Source organism: Mytilus galloprovincialis, chromosome 2 (genome assembly GCF_965363235.1).
Source record: "Mytilus galloprovincialis chromosome 2, xbMytGall1.hap1.1, whole genome shotgun sequence".
Classification (NCBI taxonomy): domain Eukaryota; kingdom Metazoa; phylum Mollusca; class Bivalvia; order Mytilida; family Mytilidae; genus Mytilus; species Mytilus galloprovincialis.
The window spans coordinates 24920525-24941156 of record NC_134839.1 but is presented as its reverse complement, the minus strand read 5'-3'; the positions used below and the strand labels follow the sequence as shown (position 1 = coordinate 24941156).

Below are 20632 nucleotides of genomic sequence, written 5' to 3'. Positions count from 1 at the left end.
TAGGGTTAATTAGGAGAATATTTCTTAAACAGTGAAGTCAACCAGTACTCTTATGTTGACAATATGTTTTCAGCTCATATCATTAATCTGTTTCAAGACCACTAATGCCAATAACAGTATATTACTCATAATAATTATAAATAGTCAAAGATAGTGTATTGACTTGACATAATAATGATAAAGGGTTGAGGCTTGGAAATGTGAAAGAGACTGATGAGCATTTTGCCCCATTTTTAGCTGAAGTCTGTACACTCTTGTTGTCCTGATATTGCAATCTTTAATAAAAATCAGTCAGTCTGTGATCTTAAATGGCAGTTAACTTCGAAAGTGTTCATGTAGTATTTATACGGGTCAAGTTTCTATGACAAAAAGCAGTAATGATACTCCACACAATAAAGCTGACGAAAAGTCATTCTTTAAGAAAGTGTATACACCATGAAGATTATCTCCCATTGTAATGATTATCTCTTCAATAATGAGTTATCTACCTTTGACAGTTAAACAGCTTAAATAATCCAAAATTGGTTTTCTCAGAATAATTGAACCAGGATTTGTTATTTTACTGCCACTCTAGTATAACATAAGGGTATGATTGATAAGGGACTATAATTTTACACAGAATCTAGCCACCTTAACACTGCTCAGTGAGATGTCTATTTGAATTGAAAATATATGACATTTAAAAGTATTATATAAATTATATGAAACTGATTGGAAATGGTCATTTCAAATAATTGATTTTGGTGTTGTCTTGTTAACAATTATCAGAAGATTCAAATTTTATACAAGGTTTGTTCACAATGTTTTGTGTTGGTCAGTAGAAGAGTTGCAATGAGCCTCTCTTCAGAAAAGTTTACTGTAGGACATTGCATGTGAATTGATCTTGTTTGTGTACCGTACAGCAGTGATGTCTTCAAGAGAAAGTGAATTCTGAGGCTGTTGTTTTGGCAGCAGGTTTCAAAGGGGTGGTATCAGCACCAGCTCAGTAATCTGTACTTGATTAACTATAGACAGATTAATAAAAATACTCTTCAGAAGTTTGGTTTGTTTGTCTGTGATGTTGTTTTCATTTGATATAGATTTACCCATCATTCCTCCACCATGTGTAGGATGATATTGCATGATGGGATACCATCTGTCAGTTTGACATTATCTTTGCTGGGTTAGAGAGTATACTGCTTCGTCTTTGTCTGTTTTCAGTAAAACTATAAAAATAAACTTTCATTGGAAATGAAGACAGATCTTCATTACAACTTTTATTCACAGAAGCAAAGCATTGAGATTGATATAAAATGTTGCTGGCTGTATTACACACAGATGTGATTCCTATACACTTGGCATGCCAAGCACAACTTGTAAATTGGTAATAAAATTCATGTTGGCAGACTTATCAAATTAAATTTAACTAAAACTAATAAGGTAATTACAAGGTCATTACATTTTTTGCTTGTTTTATCAAGAAATTACATGATTTATCAGAGATTCTAAAAATTTTCATTCATAAATTCTGACAAAGAAAAGAAATTTGTGTAACAATGTTGTTGAAATAGATGGAAAGAAAATTCATTGAGAAAGGTGTAAAGAAAAAATTATAAAGAAATTATAAAAGAATTTTCTTCTTTTTGCCAGTAATTCAAGTACTGTAACTTTGGAAGTTCAAATATTTTCTTGAGTCGTCTTATATTTATATTATGTTGAAGAAAAACATATTTATTTTTATTTATGGTTAATACAAATAAATATGATTTCTTCTACCTTTCATGATTGTGTTTTTCTCCTGAATTTTCATAATGTTATTTACAATTGCAAAGTGTTTTGAATTAAGCATAGTAACCACTTATGTTATGCAAAGAGTTCATTGTAGTAGAAATAGTAACTTCAAAATCAGCTTAAAGTTATATAATCAAAAAAGTTTATGATTTATAATTCTATTTTGGATTAAGATTTAATTCCTTAATGAAGGGATAATTGACCTGTGGCAAGCTATTGGACGAATTTCAAACAGTTTATGTTTATTTACTGTTGATGTTTTGTGTATTGATTCACATAGGTTGACATTCCATTATGAGAGAATTGAATGTTCTGTGAATGTTTTGGGAGACTGTGAAGACTTGTTATATCATTTTGAAAATTTTCCATTTTTCGGGTAAGCCAATTTAAGTGTTCAAATGGTTAAAAGTAAAATTCTTTATTTTTATTTACAATGCTGTTTATATGTAGGGCTGATTGATTGATACCTTGCTTAACTCACAGTGGCAAATAGGTTATGTTATCTTATTGCAGATAATATGATATTATTCCAGTAAAAAACTATTATTAAAGAAGTTCTGGCCTTCTTCAGTTTCTTTATTTTCCTTCTTAACTACATGTAATTATGTTCCCTATTGGAATTTTTAAAACAGGGGTAATATATGAGATAAAAAGTTGTATTTGGTCTGTCATTCTAGTACCAGTCATTGCAAAATCAATTCTGGATTTTGACCTGAAACTTTTTTTTTGGACACAAACCTTGCTTATTTTTGAACCTAGGTTTATTTCATCAATTATGACTGGACAATATTGACGAAGGCACAACAATTTGAAATTTATTATTGTGTCATTTCAGGAAAATCTGCATACAGTTATATGTTTTTTTTCATTTCAGAATGTGAGTTCTTATCATACCTACAGGAGTCGTATTGATAAAATACTCACAATAAATTCTAGATTAACAGTAGCCATTAATAATTATTTTACAAGAAAAAACCCAAAAAATATTTTTGAAGATAAATCTGTTGTTTAAACTTTTCATCCCTCATTAATTATTAAATTTGAACGCAGAAGGAACATCAATAATAAATTTTGATAAATAATTTTATTTTACTGATAAACAAGAAAAAGATTGTTTGAAGTCCTGGATATCTGTTTTAAGACAATGTCAAGATAAAACAGTTTCTTCTTTAGATTTGCAGGATGTTATGTAACATTGTGTGAAATATTAAATAAATATCCTGACAGATATAAACAATATATTACACCCACTGAGTAATTATCAACTGTTAATTACCTTGTACTAGTCCCCTGTCAGGGTGGAATCTTAAGTCAGGAAGTTTATCATCATACATGGAGTTAATTAGTTAGTACATTATGTCATCCTTCCCTGGAATAGTTATTTGATAAGAACCCCATGCGAATTATAATTGTAATAAAGTTTCAGATAAATTTCAAAAGAAAAAATGTAGATTTTTGCCAATTAATATCCTTCATTTATACTAAATTTTGAAGAATTTATGTAAGTCTATTGGTGTACTTGTTTATTATCAATTGGTTGCTGTCTCATTGACAATAACTTGAATCTCCTTATTTACATAATGAGACAAAAAATTCAAATATTTGCTTATTGGTCATTTTCAATTTATTAATTAATAATTATCTGCCTGTACTCGTTAATATTTTTTCTTGTTATTTATTTTAACGAGTAGGGTAAATAAGCACATGGCCATACATGTCGCGGAGAGTGCACAAAGTTGTCCAAAACCTTTTATCTGCACAGATAATGATGAGGCAATCAGTGTATTATCTGGTCCCATGAGAAATTTTGGTTGACAAGGTTCCAGTATCATGTGACAAATTCTCATTTGCTCTGATTTTCTCTCTTAACCTAATTGAGACAAAAGTTATCCCGAGTCATTAATTTCCTTTAGACTAATGTTTTACCGACTGAAGTAGTTGCGTTTCCTTTCCCTCTTAATTAGCGAAACCTCAACCAGTTTCATTTATCCCCAACAGTTTGACTTGCTTTTGAACAGGCCAATTCTACACTTATATTACAAAAGATTAGGTCACATGGATTTTTAATTGCTAATGGTTTAAGCTTGTATTGCAAAGTTAATAATGTAGCTTTGAATATCAAGCTGTATTTGAAGTCCAAGGTTCGTTGATCAATAGCAAAATCTGGAAATTTTGATGAATAGGAATAATAGGAGACAGGAAGGTAGGCTTTTTTATTAAGCATTATTAACGGTCTTTGATATAAAGTCTTGGAATTTCAAATATAAAATATTATAATTGTCTTAAATGATAATTATCTTTATGCTTTACAACAATAAAGATTATTATCATCACGTTGAACACTTCAGAATACAATAAGAATAAAATTGAACCTATAAAAAGGTTGTTGACAAATACATAAGCATAATTTGATTATTTGACATTTGACTTAGTTCAAATGGACGCAGCTGTCAAAAACAAATGAGCTGTAGGGCTAAGAAATGCCTGCAAGTCTAATGTCTGATCACCATTTACAAAAATTTTAAACAGGAAAAACCCCAATTTTAGTCTAATTTGATTTAAATGTTAATTTTTATCCAATTTTAGCTTACGAGAAAATTTATATATCATATTTCATAATGTATTTAGAACAAACAAGAAACATTGAAGTATATGGATTAAACTATGACAGACATGATTGTAAGCAAATTTTGTTTGTACTGTAACTCTGTTTTTTTATGTAATTCTTATAATTGAATTCAAAATATCCGATGAGATTTAAATACCAACATTTTATAAATGACAAGTATATTTGAATTTCTTGGGGAAACATTAAGCTTTTACCTCTTGGTTGAAAAGTAATTCTATGCTTCAGGTCTCCTGTTGCAATTTTGTGAAAATTTAATTTCAGAATGATATTAGCATTGTCATGAATGTCCTAAGGGGAGATAATTCTTAGAATCTTGACAAATTTGATCAAAGTTATAATGCATGCTTCTAAAGTTAATAGAAGCTACTGAAAATTACATTCCTATTACATCATGATAATGTAATGCAATTTGTTTCAGAACGTTATTAAAAAAGTCTATCTATATCTTTTCATATCTTATAGAGATGATGTGTATAATGTGTTAACTATGAAATGTGTAATGTGCAAATTGAATACTTATAACCAGCATATATACCCTTTTACAATAGCATATGTCTAATGCCTGTTTGAATCTTATTCAGCTTCAAGTTCAAATGTCAAAGGTTAATATCTCAATATTTTGAGCAATAAAAGCATGTATATTAAATTACACTTCAATAGCTAAGGTTTGTGTGAAAATAAAGTTTGCCTTAACAGCGCATTGGGAGATACACTGGACAACAATTTAATATCAATACGCCCTATTTCATGTAGTGACTTATCTTTTTGGACATTGGGTGAATATTTTTTCTTGCTCTTTGTTTTAATAAAACTTAATTGAACTTAAAGGAAAAACACTACAGTCCTCTGAATATACTACTTTTAAATGTATGTTTTCTTCATTATAAGTCTTCAAGGAGACATTTCATTTTACATTTGATACACAGCTGATGCTGGCCTCAGAAGCGTTGTTTTGGTTTTACTGCTCTTCAGCTTTAGATAATTGAGATTTTTCTATGTTTGGTTTGGAGCATGGCTGATCAGAAGTTTTGAAATGTGAATATGCTTAATGTCAGGAATAAAATCATTGTGAATGTCATATTATTTATCATTAAAGTTCTGTTTGGTAATCCTGAAGTCAAAGAACTTAAAACATTTAATCCTTTCCTCTATTGTTTAGATAGATGAGAAAATGTTTATGATAAGTTAAAAATTGTCACATCTGAAGTTCATCTTTGATTATAAGAGCACAGATTAAAATCTCTGTTTTCTTTTGTAAACGTTTTAGATGATTTCTTTGATGTAGTTTTACGGGGAAGATTCAATTAGCACTGATAGAAAATTAATTTGGTTCATAGAAAATCTATAAGATTACTGCAGATTGTTACTTTCTACTAAGGGTTAATTAAGATGGAAAAAACATTAAGGTATCTGTAATATTGTGTGATCAGGATTGTATTTAATCTTTCAGCTTATTACTTCTTTCAAAACCACCTTCTCATTATGAAAATTATGCATTGAAATGAACATTTAGGATGAGTTGCTGTTAAAGAAAGGCAGTCCAAAAAAATATTGTTTAATTCATAGCTGCTGATATATTTTGTATAAATGAATGTATTCTTTTATTTCATTTTTTGCTGTATTTTTTCATGGCTTTAAAGTGACATCATGTTTGGATTTTCATAATATTAGCATTTGAATATTGCTCTCTCACTTGAATTCTCTTGAACATTTCTCTCTCACTTAAATACTCCTGAACATATTACCCTCTCACTTGAATACTCCTAAACGTATGGCTCTCTCACTTAATTACTCCTGAACATATTGCTCTCTCACTTAAATACTCCTGATCATATTGCTCTCTCACATAAATACTCTTGAATATTGCACACTCACATAAATGCTCTTGAATATTGCACACTCACTTGACTACTCCTGAACATATTGCTCTCTCACTTGAATACTCTAGAACATATTGCTCTCTCACTTGAATACTCTAGAACATATTGCTCTCTCACTTGAATACTCCTGAACATATTGCTCTCTCACTTGAATACTCTTGAACATATTGCTCTATCACTTGAATACTCCTGATCATATTGCTCCATCACTTGAATACTCCTGAACATATTGCTCTCTCACTTGAGTACTCTTGAACATATTGCTCTATCACTTGAATACTCCTGATCATATTGCTCTCTCACTTGGATATTCTTGAACATATTGCTCTCTTATTGAATACTCCTGAACATATTGCTCTCTTACTTGAATACTCCAGAACATATTGCTCTCTCACTTGAATACTCCTGAACATATTGCTCCATCACTTGAATGCTGATCATATTGCTCTCTCACTTGGATACTCCTGAACATATTGCTCTCTCACTTGAATACTCCTGAACATATTGCTCTCTTACTTGAATACTCCTGAACATATTGCTCCTTCACTTGAATGCTGATCATATTGCTCTCTCACTTGAATACTCCTGAACATATTGCTCTCTCACTTGAATACTCCTGAACGTATTGCTCTATCACTTGAATTTTGCTCTATCACTTGAAATACTCCTGAACGTATTGCTCTCTCACTTGAATATTCCTGAACATATTGCTCTCTCACTTGAATACTCCTGAACATATTGCTCTATCACTTGAAATACTCCTGAACGTATTGCTCTCTCACTTGAATATTCCTGAACATATTGCTCTCTCACTTGAATACTCCTGAACATATTGCTCTATCACTTGAAATACTCCTGAACGTATTGCTCTCTCACGTGAATATTCCTGAACATATTGCTCTCTCACTTGAATACTCTTGAACATATTGCTCTCTCACTTGAATACTCCTGAACATATTGCTCTCTTACTTGAATACTCCACTCAGGCTCCAGAACATATTGCTCTCTCACTTGAATACTCCTGAACATATTGCTCCATCACTTGAATGCTGATCATATTGCTCTCTCACTTGAATACTCCTGAACATATTGCTCTCTCACTTGAATACTCCAGAACATATTGCTCTCTCACTTGAATACTCCAGAACATATTGCTCTCTCACTTGAATACTCCTGAACGTATTGCTCTATCACTTGAATACTCCTGAACGTATTGCTCTCTCACTTGAATATTCCTGAACATATTGCTCTCTCACTTGAATACTCTTGAACATATTGCTCTCTCACTTGAATACTCCTGAACATATTGCTCTCTCACTTGAATACTCCAGAACATATTGCTCTCTCACTTAAATACTCTTGAACATATTGCTCTCTCACTGAATACTCCTGAACATATTGCTCTCTGACTTGAATACTCCAGAACATATTGCTCTCTCACTTGAATGCTCCTGAACATATTGCTCTCACTTGAATTATGTTAAACATTGTCAATGAGACCAGCACTTCTTACTAAAAAAACTTGACATTTAAGGAGCATTTTATAATAACCATGATGGTTCTTGATGCATAATTAGTAAAGTTTTAGTAAGAGTTGAAATTAAAAGATAGCTTTATTATTGTTATATAATATATATGATTATACTTATTGCAATTACCATACCCACCACTCCACTGCACAGTACATTCTGTCATAATTGCTATTTTGTTTAAATGTCACTACCTCAAAATAAATACTGAAAACCAATAGATTGAAAATTTAGCTTAGTTTTATAGTTTTAATTTGAAAAAAAAAATGTATCTTAGCCAAGCAAAACATTACCATAAAGTTTATGTACCAATAATTTATCAGCAGAGAGAACTAAAAAAATCGGTCAGATTAATATCAACATGTTGTGAAGAATTTTCTTACGTGAGTCTTAAATGGATGTTGTAATTATTGAGGACATTAAATAAGTTTGATCATAATTAGCAAGGGCTTAATCAATATCCATTTTCTAAATGCTTTAAACAATTAAATATTGATTAATGTTTGGTCCAAAATTACCTTCATCGCTAGTCTATACAACTATTAATAAAGCCATTGTGCTCCTTCGCCAGAATAAAGGCAGAAAAATTATTAAACCATTAAAGGTCCCTGTTCTTCCCTGAAATGACTTCCTTCGGTAATAACTGTTCAATTTCCTCGTATTCCAAAAGAAGATGGGGACATTAATAATGTATGTGCCTTTGACAAAGGTAGCATAAAAAACTCATCTTCATTAGAGAATCTTAAAGTTTACGTGTCAAATGACACTCTCCCGTATTTTATTATGGTCTCCTTAAATAAGATCCTTTACTTTTATATGTTGACTAAAGAAGAATACAACAACGGTTCCTGTGGTTACAGGGTTTTTGATGTTGTTGACAAGAATTTCCTGCACAGACAAATAAGTTCTCATGTCTTTTAATGGGAAAGTTTAGGTTGATACTGTTTTGTCTTCATTTCTATCAGAAATCTGAAATTTGTTTTGAACTTTAATGATAATAGCAAGTGCAAGAGTTTCTGAAGAAATCATTTTCTAAAAAAAAAGGAACCAATTTCTTCAAGAATTTTTTTATATCAATTAAAAAGATTTAAAAGCTGTAGGTTCCTATTCCAGACTTGCAAGCTGACTTTAAATACCAATGGATCACTGACTTGTGCCCATTATTACTTATATTCTACTTTATGTAGATTAAATGCATCAAATACAGATAGATTTTATATTTATTAAATTACTTAGAAGTGTTTGAAATCACCAGTCATATAACATCTTTTTCCTCTCCTGATCATTTTACAATATGGCAAATAAAATATGGATTTCTAGTAAACAACTCATTTATTCTTTATAATATTATTGTGAACATGTGATAATTATTTTAGATTTATTATCCTCACATTGTAGCTTTTTTTTTGTCAGCAATTATTGAACATTTGATAACAGAAAATTATATAGGTACTTTATCTTTGTTGTTGGTGGATTAACCTGTAGACTCATTATCAATGTGCTTTGTGTACCATTATAATCAGTCATAAATGGGTGATAACCTCTTTTCCAATTATCAGTTCTCAATTAGGTTTGCTATAAAGGCACATGAAATAATTAACTTTCTTCATAGAATCTAATTGTGATGAAACTGACGTTGATTGCAAAATCGGTATATTGGATTTATGATTTTTTTTTTTCATATAACTGTTGAACAGTTTCATTCATGTTGTCATGTTTCTTTTTGTATTGAGTAACAAACAGTAATATTTGGAATCTTTATTGCTAATTTGTTTTAATTAGAGAACTATCAGTATTATATATAATCTAGGATTCTATTTTTGTTGACGTCAGCATGGACATAGACTATGATTAAAAAATAATGAGATTTTATATGAATTTGGTTAAATATACTTACCATGAAATTACATTTATATTATATAGAATATGTTTGCTTTCACAACATGTTCTCATCGCAATTAACTAGGTGATTAAAAATTACATCCATGAGATGTACTCACCTACATCATAGTTCACCTGTGTAACATGTGGTAAGTATATTTAACCCTATAAATTCATATAAAATCTCTTCTTGAGATTTCAAAAATTACCATTTGTTATTACGGTGTAATGATATTTATATATCTAAATAAAATGGTTACTTGTACTTTTACAAATATGGTCAGTAAGTGCTTCAGAAAAATCTTCAAACCAACTGGTCTTGTAAGTCCTTAATATGAAGACAATATCAAAGGTCTTGAGACATTCAAATTTCCTTAAACATTAAGCTTAGGTCTGGGGCTTCATGTTTTCTAGCAAAACTATGTGCATGGACAGAAGTTGTATAGCGTTCGGTCTGGAGTTGGCAATGTTTACTTGTCTTTATGATGACCAGAGGTTCAGCTAAGCTCATGTTAGATTTTATGCCTTAATGTATTGTTACTATAATGTGGACATAATTTGTGGCTCATATCTGTGCCAATTTGGCATTGGTTGGTAAATGTATCGATGGGTAACCAGAGAATGTAGGATAGAAAGTTACAGGACAAAAAGTCACAATACAAAAAGTCACAATTCATTTTTTCTGATTATTTTCTTTGAATAAAATAGTTATCAAAGATACCAGGATTATAATTTAGTACGCCAGACACGTTTTTTTCGTCTACATAAGACTCATCAGTGACGCTCCTATCAAAATATTTATAAAGCCAAACAAGTACAAAACCCTTATTTCTACAAAAACATTTTTGTATTTTTCTTGAACTATTGTATATAAACCAACTTAGTTAACAAAATTTATCAAAAAAATATCAAAGATGATTAAATAATTGTTAAAAAAACAAAATGTCAAAGTGGCTTGGCAATTAAATGGCTTCATGGTGCAAAGAAATCTCTCTTTTGCATGATTAAAACTAAATAAATCTTTATTTTTCAAGTATAATGACACATTTCCTAAACTTTTATATGAATATATGTAATAAATAAGAAATATTTCAAGATATTTCTCTTACATATTCAAACAATTGTCAACATATTATAGTGACTATTTGTCCTGTGACTTTTTGTCCTACCAATTCGAATTTGTGACTTTATGTCCTGTGACTTTTTGTCCTTTGTCTTTCTGTCTGTTTACTTTGAACCAACCTCCAACAAGCCCACACATATCATACAACTTAGATATCAGTATGGGCCAAATGTAATAAAAATCTTTAGATGTTACAAGATTATCAGTCATATGGCTAAATGTCACTTTAAAACACTGTTCTTTTGGCTTTTTGTATTTATGTTGTCTGTAACTATTATGCTTAAATTGCAGATGTTGATATATTAGTCATATATATTGTACCACTATTTGAAAGTACTGAAGGCCAAAAGATTCTTCTGGTCATACTATTTACAGCAAAATTCAGTTGTTTAAATTCTATCAACAATAATGGAATCCTACGAAAATATATTCAGGCTTTCTGTATTATTCAATTATTATTTGGTGCAAATGTAAACTAATGGTTCATTTATTATCCTTCAACGTTTACAATAAAACAAATCAAGCAGTATATATTTACATTGCAAAAAGGCATGTGTGATACCAAATATTTAAATATCGCCTGTTGAGAAAAACAGCTTATCCCTGGATTAACTATAATCTTCCCCAGAATGTCAATAAATTTCCTTGGATTTATGGATATATATTCACAAGTTTACATAAGAAGTCAGTTAATCATATCAGCCCTCATACAATCAGGGTCTATTGTTTGTTTGGAAAATCAGGAGTAATCCTGTGGTGTGTCCGTAATTATTAATAGTTTAATTACATGTGTGTGTCCATACTTATTAATAGTTTAATTACATGCATAAGTGAAGTAATTAATGGACTTTTGTTATCATCGTGGATTATCGAGAATGCACATCAGAAGTATGTAAGTATTTATTTAAATGTGTCTTTATCATGATGCAAATAACTTCACATGGTAATTAAATTGCATAAGCATCATGAAAAACATATTTTCCATCTAACTTTCTTGTAAATGTAGATTGTGTCTTTAACCAAATCCCAACAGGGAAAGTGTCAGATTGGCACTAAATATATTAAATATGCGATTTCTCCTAGAATAAACAGTGTCATATAAAGATCTTGTCAAAATTGTTTTCATTCTTAACAGTTTTAATTGTGTCATAACTTCATTATCAACTAATTGAGAGTATTGTTGATAAACTGTATTATATGAAAATTTATAATATAAAGAAAACATGTAAGTGTATATTATGATTTTAGAGAGTTTATTTGAAATTGAATTATAAACTCTACTTCCATATTTATTATTTATGTAATTCATAGAAAACTGTATAATAGTGATATTAATGAAAATGAATTTAAGAGGTAAATTTTTTTTGTATATTAATTTGTGGATAAAAATCAATGCCATCTCTGATACAGATTTGTATGATTTCCCTCATTGTTCCCCGATCTACCCATATTGCATACTAATTAGTTATGAAATTAGGAGAAAAACCAAAGCTTGCATTAATTAATTAGCTAATATCATGCAGAGACATGTAATGGAGAGTGGTAGGGCAGCACAGGGCCATGATATGTAATACCTTGGTGTTAATTGGGACTGACCTAGAGGGGGTGTGTCCTCAGGCTTTCTTTCAGTTATCAGCTGACAGTTGACAACAGAACATCTATTAAGGGTATTCACATAGATTATGTCAGTGTGTTTGTGAAATATTAATAACTGGATTGTTTAGGATTTAGTCTTGGATTTATAGTTTATTGGATTTTTCTGTATTTTCGTGTTTTGACTCAAGGTAGGCTTAGATTATATTAAAAAGAAAGAGTTGTGACATTGAATTTTCAAGCTGTTACAGATCGGCAATGAGAAAACTAGAAGGATCAGTTATTTATTGAAAATATTTCTTTATTACATGATAGCAGGTAAGGATTTTCTTTTCATAAAGGTGAGAAAAGGACTTATGTACTGTCATATCGAAATAGACAGGTGCTTGTATTTATGGGGTGTTCAAAATCAGGAGAATGATGCTCAAATGTGTAAATCACAGTTATACATATGTGTTACAATATTGAAAATTACAGAAATATTTTATATACATATGTATAGAACACACTATTTAAAAAAAAATTATCAAAAGGATAGAGAAGGTTACAAAGTCACAAAGACGTTTTTCCTTAATTATACTAGCAAAGTAATGTATCCATTAGTATTGACTTTCAAACAATTTTGTGATACATAAATTCAATAACTATTTGTGGAAAATAGAAAGTTAACTGTCCCACCAAATGTTACAAATATATTCAGAAACAGATTTTCTTAAGAATTTTACGTCTCAGTTCACTGTATTAAACTATTCAATGTCACATGTGTTCAGCTTACGTCTTCAAAGTTTATTTTTTTATGTTGCTTGATTTGACTGTATATTCATTTGCAGTAAGTCTTTTAAACTTGGGTGACAACATTCTATGGAGTTTATAACACAACTTCTTGCTTGATTTGAACTTTAAAGACATTAGTGCAAGAGTTTTAAAAGATTTACATATTTTTATATATAACAAAGAGATAATTAAACATGTTAGTATATGTTGGTGTATAAATTGATTTGATTTTGTATATTTACAAAGTGTCATTTTACAATGAAAAACATCATCTTTTCATTAAACTTGTAAAATTTATTTACATATGTTCTTTGCATAAGAAAGAAATCTCATTTGAAATGCATCTTGGAATATCTCAATGTGAGCAGCATATGTTTAGTGATTTTAAAACAACTAGAATTTAAAATAACCACAGAAAAAAGTTTCATTATTTTCAAGAATTCATTGGATTACAGATTGTTGTATTTCTATTGTGCCTGTCATGGTTTTTTCATGTTGCAAATTTTGGAAGATTATATTATTTTCAAGAATGATTGAATTTCCATTGTGCTTGTCATGGTTTCAAGTTGAAGTTTGGTTAGCTTCAAGTCATTTTGGATAGCTAATACAGAAAATAAGTAAAATAACTTTTCCAAGGACCTTTATCTATAACATCTTTTAAATGATTGAGAAATGTAATGTCAGCCATGTAGTTGTGAGGACAAATAAAGAACTGAAGAAGGCCAATGGCTGAAACGTCTTGAAAAATTGGTTTATTGATACATTTAAATATAGAATAGCCAAGAATAGTTTGAAGTGTGTCAGAAAAAGAAGCTAAACAAAAGCATGGTGCATTTGTTTTCAGGCAAAAGTACAATTTTGTAGTTTTTTTATGCAATATTAAATGTGATAAGTGTTTTTTCTCTTTGCAGATAGCATTGTAGAATCACGGAGACAGTAGTGTTACCAGTAGAAACAACCCTGTACGGACTATAAACCGTACCTTTCCCCCCTTACTTGCTGTTGTGACATGGCCACAGATATTAACAACATGGTCCAGAACGACAATTCCCCACCCACGATGCTTACAGTCCGAATGATTATGCAGGGAAAGGTTAGTACTTACACATATTTCCAGTCTTTGACAGCCTCGGCTGAAAATGAAACATTTTTCTTGTGCATTTATAAAATGTGCTTGATGTCACATGCTTGTTATATAAAATGGTTGTAACAAAACATGACAGGAATATGTTTCATATATTCAAGGCATTATTAATATACATGTTGAAACAAAACATGACGGGAATATGTTTCATATATTCAAGGCATTATTAATATACATGTTGAAAAAGCCTCCATTTCACTAACACTGAAAGTGTAGAATTTTAAATTATCTCCCTTACTTTCATTGTAAATTAGTATTTGGGGGGGTATCTAATTACTTTGTCTTGCTGTGCTATTATCATTTGTAAAAGAAAATTTATTAAAATGTTAAACTAAAAAAGGGGGATCAAAACAACAAAAAATCATTGATAAAATGTAAGATTGCGGCACAGAAAGCGTATGATATTGCCAAGTATTATTTGCATCATTAATGATACTGTAGAGGAATTTTACATAGAGTGTAATTAAGTTCATCAGTGATTTATGTGGTAAATTTAACACTAAAGGGTTAATGCTTCATGCTGCAGGGATTATATTTTTTATCTTGTCTAATTTTTGATGGAGATTTAATCTTCAGGCTATCTCAGGTCTGAATCTATTACGGCACATATTTCAGAGGTTTGAAGCAATTATACTGTGGTATCTGCAGTTTGATCCTGCGATTGAGAAAATCTAAGGTTTGGGTGACAGAACATATCTGGGTGTGCTAATTTCTGGGCTTTCTTCTGTTTGTTAAATTAGATGGTAATCTTCCTTGGTTATCTTACTAGATATTATAGCAGTTTTTCAGTTATCTTAAATTTTGATTTTTGTTGGGAGAATTTTTGGAAACGGCTTACTCTACAAATTCACCTAGGTTCATCTAAAATATTTTTCATAGTTTGTGATACTCACTCATGAATTAATGTCTTTTCCTTGGATTTCCAGTTCTAAAATTTTTCACTTTGAGCTATTATAGTAATGTGAATCTCAACATTATATTATACTTTGAGCTATTATAGTAATGTGAATCTCAACATTATATTATACTTTGAGCTATTATTATAGTAATGTGAATCTCAACATTATATTATACTTTGAGCTATTATTATAGTAATGTGAATCTCAATATTATATTATACTTTGAGCTATTATAGTAACCTGAATCCCTTTAATTATCTTGATGATTTATATTTTAAAAGAATAACCACCTTTCTGATTTCTTCATTAGTTTGTAAAGAAATGGTCATTAAAGACATCCGTTGACAACAACATTTCTTTTGTTGAGCTGTGATGGATAGACGTTAGTTTGAAACACATTCGTTGTTCTTACTTTTTACTCAATAATGAAAATGAATGGCCTTAAGATCTGATCTGATTTCTTGCTGCCATTTTCTAAAAGAAGCAATGTTTCTGATCAGAAAATTTCTCACATTATTTTTTTCCCTATTGCAATATTAACATGGAGACAATGCTTTGTGACAATTAAATCAGAAAATGTTACGATGTAGACGCTAAAGGCCAACGAAGGTTGTCTTTAATGATATTTTACAATATTAATGTTCCTTTTTTGGATCAGATGTCTTTTTATTCAAAATGTACATTTGGTTTTGTCATCAGCTGAATCTTTGGGGACTCCTGACTTTGTAATAGATTATCATGTCTACTTTTATATGACTGAATGACATGATAAAATAGGGATGCTAGATGATTGTCGAAGGTACTCAGGAAATTCAAAAATAACTATTAAACCTTCTGAGCAAACATGGTAAAGAATAGATTACAGCTATTAAACTGTGGACTTTGGGTATCAATTGGACTTTAATTTGTTAGGAATAATCAGTGTTTGTTTATTTATAATCACAAACTTTACACATCTTATCAAAATATTTATGATAATGGTAATCTATAGTCCAGGGTCAAATTGATAAATGAAAATTAGAAGAGTAACTGTTGTGACTTTGTGACAAAATTTTGTGGCTATCATAGCTGAACGTAATGCATGTTCAAACAAAACTGATATTTGGCTATAAAAGCCTTACATTGCAAGAGACTAGCCTACTCCTAGGCCTATGTCACTGCTTTTTAGCTCACCTGGCCTAAAAGGCCATGTGAGCTTTTCTCATCACTTGGCGTCCGTCGTCGTCGTCGTCGTCGTCATCGTCGTCGTCGTCGTCGTCGTCGTCTGTCGTCGTTAACAATTTTTCAAACATCTTCTCCTCTGAAACTACTGAATGGATTTGAATGAAACTTAACATGATTGTTCCTCAGTATATCCTGCACAAAATGTGCGCTTCGATTTTTGATCCGTCAAAAAACATGGCCGCCGTTACTTAAAATAGAACATAGGGGTCAAATGCAGTTTTTGGCTTATATCTCAAAAACGAAAGCATTTAGAGCAAATCTGACATGGGGTAAAAATGTTCATTAGGTCAAGATCTATCAGCCCTGAAATTTTCAGATGAATCAAACAAACCATTGTTGGGTTGCTGCCACTTAATTGGTAATTTTAAGGAAATTTTGCAGTTTTTGGTCATTATCTTGAATATTATTATAGATAAAGATAAACTGTAAACAGCAAAAAAGATCAGTAAAGTAAGATCTACAAATAAGTTAATATGACCAAAATTGTCAATTGACCCCTTAAGGGGTTATTGTCCTTTAATGACAATTTTTCACAATTTGTTCATCATATTTGCTAACTTTAAAAAATCTTCTCCTCTGAAACTACTGAATGGATTTGGTTAAAACTTAACTTGGTTGTTCCTTAGATTATCCTGCACAAAGTGTGTGCTTTGATTTTTGATCCGTCAAAAAACATGGCCGCCGTTACTTAAAATAGAACATAGGGGTCAAATGCAGTTTTTGGCTTATATCTCAAAAACGAAAGCATTAAGAGCAAATCTGACATGGAGTAAAAATGTTCATTAGGTCAATATCTATCAGCCCTGAAATTTTCAGATGAATCAAACATCCAATTGTTGGGTTGCTGCCACTTAATTGGTAATTTTAAGGAAATTTTGCAGTTTTTGGTCATTATCTTGAATATTATTATAGATAAAGATAAACTGTAAACTGCAAAAAAGATCAGCAAAGTAAGATCTACAAATAAGTTAATATGACCAAAATTGTCAATTGACCCCTTAAGGGGTCATTGTCCTTTAATGACAATTTTTCACAATTTGTTCATCATATTTGCTTACTTTAAAAAATCTTCTCCTCTGAAACTACTGAATGGATTTGGTTAAAACTTAGCATGGTTGTTCCTTAGATTATCCTGCACAAAGTGTGTGCTTTGATTTTTGATCCGTCAAAAAACATGGCCGCCGTTACTTAAAATAGAACATAGGGGTCAAATGCAGTTTTTGGCTTATATCTCAAAAACGAAAGCATTAAGAGCAAATCTGACATGGAGTAAAAATGTTCATTAGGTCAATATCTATCAGCCCTGAAATTTTCAGATGAATCAAACATCCAATTGTTGGGTTGCTGCCACTTAATTGGTAATTTTAAGGAAATTTTGCAGTTTTTGGTCATTATCTTGAATATTATTATAGATAAAGATAAACTGTAAACAGCAAAAAAGATCAGCAAAGTAAGATCTACAAATAAGTCAATTTGACCAAAATTGTCAATTGACCTCTTTAGGAGTTATTGCCCTTTAAAGACTTTTTTCACAATTTGTTCATCATGTTGACTTACTTTAAAAAATCTTCTCTTATGAAACTGCTGTATCAATTTCAGCCAAACTTAGGCTGAATGAGTTTCAGAGTTTCAGAGTATCTAGTATAAATTTTATATTTCATTTCCTTGTATGTCAAGAAACATAGCTCCTATGGCTAAAATAGAACATAGGAGAAAATGATTTTTTTTTGCTTTTGAAGAAAATAGGACGATTCAAAGAACATTTAAATAAATTGAAAAGCCAAAATAATCATTGATGAGAGATTAAACCAAAAAAATTCAGGTGAGCGATTCAGGCTCTTGAGAGCCTCTTGTTTAAAATTACCAAATATCAAACCAAGTAACCTAGATCTGATAATGTCACTAGAATAAATTACAATAGGTTAAGTTGATTATTCATGTAGACAAATTTTATGGACACCAGGGTATAAATGAGTTACAAAATACTCTATTTTAAAATGTAAAAAAAATGTTTTCTGGCCACTGAAACACTATAAATGAATTGCATTTTAATTTTTTTGACTGGCAAAAGATGCAATTAATTTGAGGAATAAATGCTTATAAGAAAATTTTCTTTGTCAACAAGGTCTAAATATGTAAAATATACAAATAGCATGCTACAATCTAAAAGCCTTTTTCTCTAATTAGTTAACTGACAAGTAAGCACCGTTTTGCCTGAAGATTTCTGACCCAGAACAATAAACCCAGGACAAAATCATGTCCAACATCTTTTTCATCATAAAATTAATGTTCTAAAGTTCCTGTTTCAAGTTCCTATTTCAGCTAATATTTGTGAAAATCAATGAACTGAATTTAGCTGGCATTAATTTCCATTATCTTTGGCATCCTGATAATTAAACAAGTATTGTTAAAAAAGAATGGTAGAGAATAGCTTGATAATTACTTTACTTAAATCTTTAACTCAGGTATTTTCCTGTTTTCATGTAAAGGACTTGTATTGATTTGTTTTAAAAGTATTAGATGAAGTTATCAAAATATAAATAAACAAAACTTTATACTTTTGTGTAAATACAATAAGAGGTGGCTTTTTTTAAAATTTAGATTTTATATTGGATGCAAGGTGAAATTAGCCGAAAACAAAAATGTATACCCAATTTTATTTGTTTATTGTCATTTTATTCAAAACCGTGCGGTTTCTAATTTTAACATTATATCATTGGAAAAATTGACTTCGAAGAAGACCTAAATAACTTAGTTCCAGGGGTGGTATATTTGAAAATAATTAAGATTTTTTTTTATTAAAATCGATGAACCAAAAGCCTGGATATCACCAAATGTTCCCTAGACTAATCAGTGTCAAACAGTAGGATTTTCTAATAAAGGTAAAAAGTCACCCCTGAGAATTGAGTTAGATAATTTTCAATTGTTACATCTGGAATACTTGTTAAAATTGAAATAACCGACTTTTTATATACTGGCTTCTATCAACTAGACACATGTAAGGATGGGTTTCAATTTAAGAATTATCTAGAACTATCATTGATGTTGAGAAATTTAGTTGTTTGAGGAGGAGACTTGATTTCTAATGTTTTATGAAAGATGGCTCAGTACCTGTATTTCCTTAAATGATTTCCAGGCTCTTTGTTTTGTGATAAGCCATTTGTTGACTTCTATGTGTCTCTTGATATTGCTATGTTTATGGATTGCTGTCTCATATAACCAATGTTTAACAGGTCTGTCCTGGTGAAATGATGCCCCAACTACTGCATTAAATATGGAAAACAAAAATTTGGCAAAATTATCTTTATAGCTATTATATATAAAAAAAAGAAGATGTGGTATGATTGCCAATGAGACAACTGTCCACAAGAGACCAAAATGACAGACATTAACAACTATAGGTCACCGTACGGCCTTCAACAATGAACAAGGACCATACCGCATAGTCAGCTATAAAAGGCCCTGATATGACAATGTAAAACAATTCACAAACGAGAAAACAAACGGCCTCATTTAAATAAAAAAATGAACGAAAAACAAATATGTAACACAAAAACAAACGACAACCACTGAATTACAGGCTTCTGACTTGGGACAGGCACATACATAAATATTGTTCATAAAGATCTATTTTGAATTTGCATTTGTTCGTGTTTGAAAACATTTCATTGTCATCTTTTTGTATTGTCATATCATTCAGGGGCTAAACAACAAATGAAAATTTTAAAAAATATATATAAAGAATATATCTTTATAAGATGTCAGCTCTATGTAAATATACTCCTGTGAGAGAAAACAATTCTTTTATAAATTTGCACAGAGTTTTACCTATGAATATATTGTTATTGATTACTGGGATTTATATGTTAGTAATTTCAAAGATAGTTAAAAGAGAAAGGCTTAATCCTCAATATTGTTATTGTGGGGGCAACATGTGTGTTTATATATATATATTATAAAAACAACTTATTGACAAATCAATAAAGCTGTGTTGTGTGAGCTGAAATGAACATGATATGATTTTGATTAATTAATAGTACCTGGTGTGCAGCTCTGTAGAACTATCAATTGGATTGCTGTTTTCTTATCTTTCTTATGATGCTTCATTATAGTTTCTCTCGTATTCATTGATGTTCCACACAAGGCCTCAGATAATGCTGGCTTAAGCAGTTTTAACTAATACTGC

The 20632-nt window shown here is 30.5% G+C and overlaps 1 protein-coding gene across 14 annotated transcripts in view; it reads left to right on the top strand.

The window, feature by feature from the left end:
• LOC143063210 (poly(rC)-binding protein 3-like) overlaps nucleotides 1-20632 on the top strand; it is a 126478-nt gene that overhangs the window by 78058 nt on the left and 27788 nt on the right. For 5 of the 14 annotated variants that reach the window (XM_076235207.1, XM_076235208.1, XM_076235197.1 and 2 more), the window contains exons 1-2: nucleotides 12443-12596; nucleotides 14091-14272. In XM_076235207.1, the coding sequence (XP_076091322.1) occupies nucleotides 14189-14272 (84 nt within the window). In that variant the 5' untranslated portion in view covers nucleotides 12443-12596; nucleotides 14091-14188. Of the gene's footprint in view, nucleotides 1-2048; nucleotides 2147-3864; nucleotides 3974-11539; nucleotides 11705-12441; nucleotides 12597-12701; nucleotides 12724-14090; nucleotides 14273-20632 lie in introns of those variants that run through there. The other 9 variants (XM_076235200.1, XM_076235201.1, XM_076235211.1 and 6 more) reach the window with 6 other exon arrangements.